General features: G+C 46.7%; 1 protein-coding gene across 1 annotated transcript; it reads right to left on the reverse strand.

The window, feature by feature from the left end:
* Window positions 1-2,420: 2,420 nt before the first annotated feature.
* On the reverse strand, window positions 2,421-4,857 carry LOC103629436 (glucan endo-1,3-beta-glucosidase 14). The gene is made up of 2 exons (XM_020539259.2): window positions 3,193-4,857; window positions 2,421-3,047 (listed from the first exon to the last, which is right to left on the reverse strand). Exons 1-2 carry the CDS (start codon window positions 4,393-4,395, stop codon window positions 2,970-2,972), a joined length of 1,281 nt encoding a protein of 426 aa, XP_020394848.1. The 5' UTR covers window positions 4,396-4,857; the 3' UTR covers window positions 2,421-2,969.
* Window positions 4,858-10,657: the final 5,800 nt, after the last annotated feature.

Below are 10,657 nucleotides of genomic sequence, written 5' to 3' on the forward strand. Positions count from 1 at the left end.
AAATTTCCGAAACCGCTTTCATCCCTACATACCGACAATCATTCTGGTAGACATGCTCATTTGAATCGCAAAATTAAATATCAAATATAATATATTATCTCATCAATATTGAAAGATATTAAAATACCATATTATTCTATGACAATTTTATCGAACCCAACATATAATTTTAGCCAGTGCAGTATGAGCGGGAGGGATATCGGGGCCGCAGGGGAATGAACACTACCGGAATTTAGCTCTTTGCCGAGTGTCATATTTTTTGCCGAGTGTTTTATTTCGGGCACTCGGCAAAGAGCTCTTTGCCGAGTGTCACGCAAAAAACCCTCGGTAAAAGAAAACACTCGGCGAAGAAGCTCTTTGCCGAGTGTTTTATTTTTGACACTCGGCAAAGAGTTTCTTTGCCGAGTGTCTTTTTTTGACACTCGGCAAAGGGCTCTTTGCCGAGTGTCACAAATACAACACTCGGCAAAGAGCTCTTTGCCGAGTGTTTTTTCTCCAACACTAGGCAAAGACAATTTAAAAATCACATTTTAAAGTAGTAAATTAATTCAAATGAAAAAGTTTTCAACTACAAATTTGTATAACTCATCATGATGTACAATTTATATATTGAACATTTCTTCATATGACAAAATAAAAATAAATTTGTTCATAAAACCTATATCTCTCTCGTAGTTTATGAAACTACGAGAGAGACGTATAGAATTTGTGCATATTGTTAGAACCATCATCTGAGATAAACAAATTATCAAACAACCAAAATAAAATTTATAGATCTTGAGAAGTTATAAAAGTTTATAGTTGACAACTTTTTCATTTGAAGTCATATTGTCAACGAAAACTACGTCTGAATTTAAAAAATTTAAAATTTGAATTTTGAAAACGACTTCGAAAGGAAAAACCACCAACATGAAAGTTGTAGGTATTGAAGAGTTATGAAACTTTGTAGTTGACAATGTTTTAGTTTGAAATCATCTTGTTATGCAAAACTATGTTTGAATTTTGAAATTTGAATTTTTCAAACTGTCTCGGATGGAAAAACCACCAAAATAAAAGTTGTAGGTCTTGAAATGTAATGAAACTTTGTAGTTGACAATTTTTTGATTTGAAATCATCTTATCATTGAAAATTTCGTGTGAAGTTTTTAAATTTAAAATTCAAATTTTATAAACGATCTCGGATGTAGAAACTATTAAAATAAAACTTTTAGATCTCAAAAAGTTATGCAACTTTATAGTTGGTCACATTTTCAAATGAACTCATTTAGTGCCTTAAATAATCAAATTACTCTCGATTTGTTATAGTACATGGGGAATGGAAACGTAATATAAACATAATTGGTGTAGTAGTGTAGTGGTATAAAAAGGGTATGCGCGAGAGAGAGGTTGCGATTTCGAATCTCACCATTTACAAAACATATAAGTTTGATTCAAAATAATAGTGAAAAATGATAGGGCAACGGGTAAGGTAATAGGGGGTTGGAGAATTGTTCCTAATTTTTTCGATTCTTAATTTGCCGAGTGTTATTCTTTGCCGAGTGCTTTTTGACACTCGGCAAAGTCTTTGCCGAGTGTCCGAAAAAAAGCACTCGGCAAAGAACCCTTTGCCGATGAAAGAACCCTTTGCCGATGAGATCTTTACCGAGTGTTCTTTGCCGAGTGTAAAATAGCCTTTGCCGAGTGTCCTAGACACTCGGCAAAGAACGCGATTCCGGTAGTGGGAGAGGTTAGGTTTTAGAATTTTATTTTATACGAAACACCTCTAATAATCCAGATCTAGGACCCAACATATATAATTTTGCTACAGTGACGCGTGAAGCACACATCCCTTGCGAACAACTTGCATGCATGGGTTTGCATTGTTCGTAGCACTAGCACCAACGATGGTGGCCGGCCGGTCTTGTCCCTGCACCAACGATGATGGAACCGGGACGTCGGAGCTGGGAGGTCCGCTTCAGCTCAGTCCGCCCGGCGGGGCGGCAGGCGCGGCGTCACGTACGGTGGAGAGCGAGACGAGAGGAAAACGACGGGCGACGCCCGGAAACGATAACGAAGCCAACGAACAGCGGCGGCTGCTGCCGTGTCCTTCCACACACACACACACACATACACACACCCCGTCTACCAGACGACGACCTGCTGCTGCTTCCTTGGCGATCCATCGTATCGAATGGGCCTTGTCTGTTTGGAACCTAGAGATATCTAGAAATAATTGTTAGCTCAGTCTTATAGATAATTATAGCTAATTACTGTAAATTAGTTCATCACTTGCATTGGGAGTTTATTAGTTGAGTTGAGATACCTAAAACTTGGTGTTTAATTCCTTTTATTAATGAATGTAGCTCTCCATTCAACGCACTATAGGAACTAACTTATCTGCAACATCTAGCTAATAGTAAATTATTATTATGGTTTGGAATAGATCAACTAACTATTAATTTTAGGGATTGAAAACATGCCCTCACTCCAAGAAATAACTCAAAAGTTACACGAGAGGAAAATAGAAAAGGAGTAAAATCAATTGTATTTTAAGTTGGCCCAAACTCTTGCTTTTCTGCCCTAGTCCAGAAAGGAAAAGAGCCCACGCCGTCGCTGGCCACCTCCGTTGGTGACCGAGTTTGGAGCCTGGGATTCCGGGTCCGTGGGCTCAGAAAAAAGGTTCACGAGATGGTGGGCTCGGACGGCAGATGCCCAGCGACTATGCAAAAGCCCACCACTCGATGCGAATGCAAAGAGAAGAACGACCAGAGGCCAGAGCAGAGCAGTAGTATCAAGTGTGTGTGTGTGTATGAATCATGAATTACATACAGGCATGCATGTCTACCGTCTTCCTCAGCACAGCTACAAGCCATACGATGAATCAATCGAATTCGCTGGCATATGATATGATACGATCGATATGCCTCAGCTGCATGCGTGCGCTCACTTTCATGGACTGTCTCTCGTCATCTGTTCTCTCCCAGTCCCAGACTACCAGAGCCCGGACACCATGGCCAGGACGGCAGCCGCCGCCACCAGGCTCCGCCGCCGCCGCTGTCTGCTCTTCACCTGTGATTTTGAACACCGGGGGACGGAGGCAGCTGCCAGTTAGCAACAGAGAACAACCGAAATAAAGCTTACAAAAGCATTGCTTGCAAAGGAGGGCTAGAATAAGCAGCTAAGCGGCTAAAGTGATGCATGATTATTTACGCACATTGTACACTGATGCGGCAGACACGGTGTAGTACCCGGTGCCCGGCCCGACGCCGTCGGCGCCGCCGGGTCCTTGCGCCACAACCAAGCCGCCAGTGCCGGTGCCGTTCCCACTCCCGCTGCCTTTGGGCACCGTGATGGTGGGCGCCTTGACGCCGACGTTGTACGCGGGGGTGCCGTCGGGCTTGAACAGCCCGTAGTGCCGCTCCGACGCCGGGCCGGGCTTCTGGTCCTCGTTGAAGAGCGCGAACACGTAGACCTGCAGCGGCTCGTCGGGCGCAGCGGGCGTGCCCTTGCCCTGCGCCACGAGGCGCATGAGGTTGCCGTTGTACCTGGCGGCGTTCTCCGGCGTGGCGCCGGCCTCGTCGTCGTCGCCCTGCGACGGCCACCCGGTCTCCGACACGCGGATCTCCAGCGCCCTGCCGTAGTTGGCCGCGCAGATGGCGGCGCGCACGGCGTCCACCTGCGCGTGGAGCATGTTGTCGTAGCGCAGCCCCGTGGCGGCGTCGGCCACGCCGCCTGCGCCGGGCTCGAACAGCGCGTAGCCCAGGTCCACCCGCGCCGGGTCCGCCTTGTACGCGAAGTAAGGGTACGCGTTCACCAGGAACGGCGCGCCCGTGCGGGCCAGGAACCCGAGCAGAGGCGCCATGTAGGGGACCACCTCGCGGCGGAACGCCGCGGCGGACGGCGGGAACGAGGAGGACAGCACGGCGAGGGAGTGCGCCGTTGTGACGGCCACGCGGGAGGTGAGGTTGCTCGCGGCCACCGCCGCGTGGAGGGCCTCCATGGCCGGGAGCAGCGCCCGGTGCATGGCGGCGTCGGTGCCCGACAGCACCTCGTTGCCCACGGTGACGGCGGTGATGGACGTGGCGGGGAGGTGGGGCAGCAGGCTGCCGCGCACCCACGCGGCCGCCGCGCCCCGGTCCGCGGCCAGGCGCGGGACCAGGCGGTCCGGGACGCCCACGGTGAAGTCGACCCCGGACCCCGCGAAGGCGCGGAGCACGCGCGCGTCCGCGTCGTACAGCTTCACCCGCGTCGCGTTCAGCGCGCGGAGCAGCACCAGGGCCGCCTGCGGCGGCGGGAGGTTGTCCGCGACCTGCCCGTAGTTGATCCCCAGCGCCGAGGCGGGGGCGCTGGCGCCACTCGCCGCCGCCGCTGCGAGGACGGCGAGTGCGACGGCGGCGAGCGTTAGTCGGAGCGCCATTGCGGCGATCGAGCCGGGGAATGGAGTGGAGCGGGAGAAGAAGGAGAAGGAGAAGGAGCAGCAAGAAGGGCTAGGCGGCTAGCTAGCTTGGCATCTTTGGGAACGGCAGCCATATAAAGCGTGCATGTGCTCGCCAAAATAGCAGCTTTAGCAACGAGCTAGCCGCTGGCCCCCTGCCGTGTTTTCACTTGATTTGCGGAGGCGTCGTGTCTCCGCCGTTGGTAGGGCGGTGGGGTGGCCGTGCAGTCGCTGCTGCTGCTTTGCTTGCAGAGGAACGTGTCTTCGTGCGTGGCCGTTCTGAGGGTGTTGGCTGGGCTAGCTAAGCTAGATTCTGGCTTGAGAATTTCAGACGGATCGGAGCACAGCAAACTGCTCGATCGACAACGTTCGCCTTTAGTACATGTTCTTTTCTTCCGCCGGTCATCCAACAGCCTCTACTCTACTGGCCAATGATTGTGTTGAGATCATTGCTAGTCGAAGAAAGAAAGAAAGGAAAAAATTGGAGCTGTTCATTGCAGTGCTGTCTGTCAGTCAGTCGTAGTACTCTACCGCTAGTAGTGAGATCTGGACTCTGCGGAGAAGTAACAATCCGCACGCAGTACAGAAATTCAGTTACCAAAGCACGCCACTCCATGTTCATCGACAGCACGCCACTTGACGACCGCCTTTGCCCTTAAACTTTCAAATGACTTAGCCGTTGAACCTGAGACTAATACTCTAAATCTAAAGATAACCGTACCATCGGATACCACCCCACCACATACACACACCAATAGCGTGTTTGGTTTGAGGACTGAAACAGTTCATCATAGTCGCTGCTCACTTTCTTGTTTATTATGTGAAATAGAATAAGTTGATTCATCATTATTTCATTATTTATATACTAATAATTAGTAATAATATTAGAAATGAGTTCAGTCCAGTCCATCAAATCTATAAAATAGACTCATAAAACATCACCTTATTTAAAATAAATTAATTATTCAAATCAAACGCCCTCAAAAAAACAAAAGGGCAAAGCAAGGCGATGGATGGCTCGGAAAGAAGGTAAAGCATCTCCTAACAGTACGTGCATGTGCATGACCGACTGCTTTAAATAAAGTGTGCACAAACACAACACCGGATATATCATGCATGCATCGGTCGTTTTCCCCGGCTCGTTCCGCGCGCCGACTGCGAAAATCATCGTAACAGGAATAATGTTCATCCACCGTACGCCTTCTCGCCCAGCAAGATGGCGAGGCCTGCTTTTGGTAGGCCGAGATGATTTTTTTTCGGCTTAGGACCCAATTTTTATATTTTCTAAGTTCGAGTATCCAACTTGTTAAGTTAGGTGACTATGGATGCATTTACTGATTTACTCTAACCTTTAGAACTAGTTTGGGTACTCTAATATTCACTAAATCCACATATGTTGAGATGGATTAGGGTGTAAATTAGCATAATCCATCTCAACACATGTAAATTGAGGTAGATACTAGAGTACCTAAACCATCCCTTACGTGGATACGTAGGAGAATGCAAGGGAATTCTAGATCCTGAAAATGACTTTTTTTAGGTGGCTTGGCACGCCAGAAACAAATCTAAATTATTCTCGGCGTTCCGAGTCGATGCTGAAAATATTAGATCTTATTTTTTGTCGGTAACCGCCGAAGCTAGACGTGTTAGGTTTATTTTTGGTAGTTGTCTTATGACGGCTGAAAATTACTTACCTTTGATGGTTAGCGCCAAAACTTTCGACGATAAAGTTTCGACGGAGGTCTATCACTGAAAATAAAATTGATAGCTATCAAAAATAAGTTATTTTCGACAGGTAAAATTTATTTTCGATGGTTTTGAACCGTACGTCAATAGTTTACCAAGTTCTTGTGGTGTTTAAATAAGTTTATTATAAAAGTTTACTCCATGTTCAATCTAATGATACTTATTATAAGTTATATTTATTAATATATTTTGATAAGTTCGGTTAAAACATACAATTCTCGGAGAACGAGACGTGTGTTTATTTCGGAACGGTGAGAGCATTTTTTACGAGCGCATAATGTTTCCGGTAGACGCGAACGTGAGTTGAGATCAAATTCGAAAGAATTTTTTTGCTACCATTTGGTTTAGTACAAAAACTTGCAACATCACTTATTTTCATATTTACTCAACTTTCTGCAACTTTTGGTCGCCTAATCATCGCCATTGCAAATTTTAGTGGTAGGGGTGTAAACCAACCATTTAACATAAACCGTGCAAAAGGGAGGATATATTTAATAATTTATCAAGGTAGGTGGAAATGAAATGATCGTTTTGAAAGCTAATGTTGGTGAGGATATATCTAAAAATATATGTTGAATCAAAATGATTGTTTTGAAACCTAATGCATAATAGAAGGATTGTTTTGAAAAATTATCATTAACTGGCTACACGGTTTGTACCAAAGTTAGTTGGCAATGATATATTGTGTTCGGTTGAGGAGTGGAGAAGAATGGAGCGGCTCTATTTTCATTTTTTGGACAACAAAAGAACGAAATGACTCCTAGGATCTACTGAGAGCACCTAGAGGGGGTGAATAGGTGATCCTGTAAAATTCAACACTAATAGTCACAAAACTTGATTACGAAGATTAGAACGGCTAAGTGTTTGAAGCGAGTTCTTGAACACAGATAATCAAAGGTAAAGCACACAAGAGACACGCGATTTTTATCTCGTGGTTCGGCCAAGTAATACTTGCCTACTTCCATATTGTGGCGTCCCAATGGACGATGGTTGCACTCAACCCCTTTCAAGTGATCCAATGATCAACTTGAATACCACGGTTTTTCCTTTCTTTGACTTTCTCCCGTTTGTGAGGAATCTTCACAACTTGGAGCTTTTCGCCCTTACAATGATGATCACAAAAGAAGCACGGAAGTAAGGGAGGGGAGAGCAACACACACAAGACTCAAACCACAGCACAATCACGCACACAAGTCACAACTTGAGCTCAAAACACATCCCACGGAGTTCACAACTCAAATGGAGCTCAAGTTACTATCTCAAAGAATCAAATGCGCGAAGTTGGAGTCTTGGAGGCTTAGAATGTTTCTTGAATGCTTGGGTGACTCCTCCATGTGCCTAGGGGTCCCTTTTATAGCCCCAAGGCAGCTAGGAGTCGTTGGAGACCAACAAGGAAGGTTATCATTGCCTTCTGTCGGGTGGCGCACCGGACAGTCTGGTGCACCACCGGACAGCCACTGTTCATGTCCGGTGCGCGATCTCCTTCCTATTCTGGCGCAAACGACCGTTGCAGATTCGTGGCAGTTGGCGCACTAAACACTGTCCGGTGCACACCGGACAATGTCCAGTGCGCCCTGCCGACCATTGGCACGGGCCACGCGTCGCCCGCGGATTGCGCGGCCGACTGTTACGCTGGCGGCCATTGGCTCACCGGACAGTCCGGTGAACTATAGTCGTAAGCAACTAAACTTTCCCGAGAGCGGCTTGTTCACCGGAGGCTAGCCTGGTGCACCGGACACTGTCCGGTGTGCCAGACTGAGCTGGACTTCGACTGTACACAGCCAAGTCACTTGCAATCCTTTTCTTCTTTTCTTTTCTTTGTTTCTAGCACTTAGACAAAATATGTTAGTACTCAAAACAATGTACTAAGTCTAGAAACGTACCTTGTTACATGATTTGCACCTTTTGCTTGTTTGGCACATAATATCTCACTCACTATGTGTTGGACACTTAATCACCAAAACGTTATAGAAATGGCCCAAGGGCACATTTCCCTTTCAATCTCCCCCTTTTTGGTGATTTATGCCAACACATCAAAAAGCAATGCAAAACATGCAACATCGATTCAAATTGAAGACCAAATTGTTTTTTATTCTAATTTGGCATATTTGGATCATTCTTTGCCACCACTTGGTTTGTTTTTGCAAATCAAATTCATTTTCCTATCTCTAAGTCAAACTCACTTGTTTGGGCATAAAGAGAGATATTCCAAGAGTGAAATTGATCAAGATCGAAAAACTCCCCCTTTTTCCCATAATCATAAATTCTCCCCCACAAGAGACCAAATTTTGCAATAAGAGTATTTTGGACAAAACAAAAATTCTAACTCTACTAGTTTCAAAATTCTCAAGTGGTAGCTGATCCATTTGCTTTGGCCTTATTTTCTCCCCCTTTGGCATCAAGCACCAAAATGGGATCACTTTTGGCCCTTTAACCCCATTGCCTCACCAAAAATGTCAATTAAGAGCAAAAAGGCAATAAGAGCAAGAGAATGAACTTGGAGGTGAGTACACTAATATCGGAGTGTAGTGGAAGTCTTTGCATGGTCCAAGTTCACCTTTCCCTTTCAATGTACCTTTGAGACAACATCAAGTAACTCAAACACAAAGGTTAGTCTTAAAGGGTCAAGTTGTAGCACTTCTCCTCCTAAATATGTGCATCATTCACACATGGACTTGTGAGGTCCGGGGATCCCTTGCACAACTTGAGCACCATAAATAAGCAATAAATCATATAAATGCATAATGTGACGTGATTGAAAGGGAATTAGGCTTACACCTAGTTCCTAAATAATTTTGGTGGTTGAACTGCCCAACACAAATAATTGGACTAACTAGTTTGCTCTAGTGTACAAGTTATACAGGTGCCAAAGGTTCACACTTAGCCAGTAAAAAGACCAAGTATTGAGTTCAACAAAAGAGCAAAGGGGCAACCGAAGGCACCTCTGGTCTGGCGCAACGGGCTGTCCGATGTGCCACCGGACATGTCCGGTGCACCAGAGGATTCCAACTCAAACTCATCGCCTTCGGGAAATTCCAGAGGCAACTCCGCTATAATTCACCAGACTGTCCGGTGTACATCGGACAGTGTCCGGTGCTCCAAGGAAGAGCAGCCTCAGGAACTCGCCAGCTTCGGGAATTCATTTCAGCTGCTCCGCTATAATTCACCGGACTGTCCGGTGTATCTGCGGGACAACGGCTACCTGCAGCGCATTTATTGCGCGCCAGCGCGCGCAGAAGTCAGGCACGCCCATGCTGGCGCACCGGACACTCTACAGTACATGTCCGGTGCGCCACCGGACATCCAGGCGGGCCCAGAAGTCAGAGCTCCAACGGTCAGAACCCAACGGCTTTGGTGACGTGGCTGGCGCACCGGACATGTCCGGTGTGCACCGGACTGTCCGGTGCACCATGCGACAGACAGCCCCACCAAACGGCTAGTTTGGTGGTTGGGGCTATAAATACCCCCAACTACCCACCATTCATTGAAATCCAAGTTTTCACACTTCCAACCACTTACAAGAGCTAGGCATTCAATTCTAGACACACTCAAGAGATCAAATCCTCTCCCAAATTCCACACAAAGCTTTAGTGACTAGTGAGAGAGATTTGCTTGTGTTCTTTCGAGCTCTTGCGCTTGGATTGCTTTCTTCTTTCTTTGATTCTTCATTGCGATCAAACTCACTTGTAATTGAGGCAAGAGACACCAATCTTGTGGTGGTCCTTGTGGGAACTTTGTGTTCCAAGTGATTGAGAAGAGAAAGCTCACTCGGTCTGAGGGACCGTTTGAGAGAGGGAAGGGGTTGAAAAAGACCCGGCCTTTGTGGCCTCCTCAACGGGGAGTAGGTTTGAGAGAACCGAACCTCGGTAAAACAAATCCGCGTGTCTCACTTCATTATTCGCTTGCGATTTGTTTTCACGCTCTCTCTCGAACTCATTATTATTTCTAACGCTAACCCGTCTTGTAGTTGTGATTATTTTTGAGAATTTCAGTTTCGCCCTATTCACCCCCCCCCCCTCTAGGCGACTTTCAATTGGTATCAGAGCCCGGTGCTTCATTAGAGCCTAACCGCTCGAAGTGATGTTGGGAGATCACGCCAAGAAGGAGATGGAGACCGGCGACAAGCCCACTACGAGTCACGGGAGCACTTCATCGGAAGAGTCCCGCACCAAGAGGAAGGAGAAGAAGAAGGACTCCTCCAAAGGGAAGAAGTCTTCTTCACACTCCAAAGGGAAGGAGAAGAAATCCTCTTCTCACCACAAAGAGAAGAAGGAAAAAATCTTCTTCCCACAAGCCGCATCGGAGTGGGGACAAGAAGAAGAGGATGAGGAAGGTGGTCTACTACGAGACCGATTCTTCATCAACATCCACCTCCGGCTCCGACGCGGCATCCGTCACTTCTAAGCGCCAAGAGCGCAAGAAGTATAGTAAGATTCCCCTACGCTACCCTTGCATTCCCAAACATACACCTTTACTTTCCGTCCCATTAGGCAAACCA

The sequence above is a fragment of the Zea mays genome, chromosome 6, assembly GCF_902167145.1.
Source record: "Zea mays cultivar B73 chromosome 6, Zm-B73-REFERENCE-NAM-5.0, whole genome shotgun sequence".
In the NCBI taxonomy this organism is placed as follows: Eukaryota; Viridiplantae; Streptophyta; class Magnoliopsida; order Poales; family Poaceae; genus Zea; species Zea mays.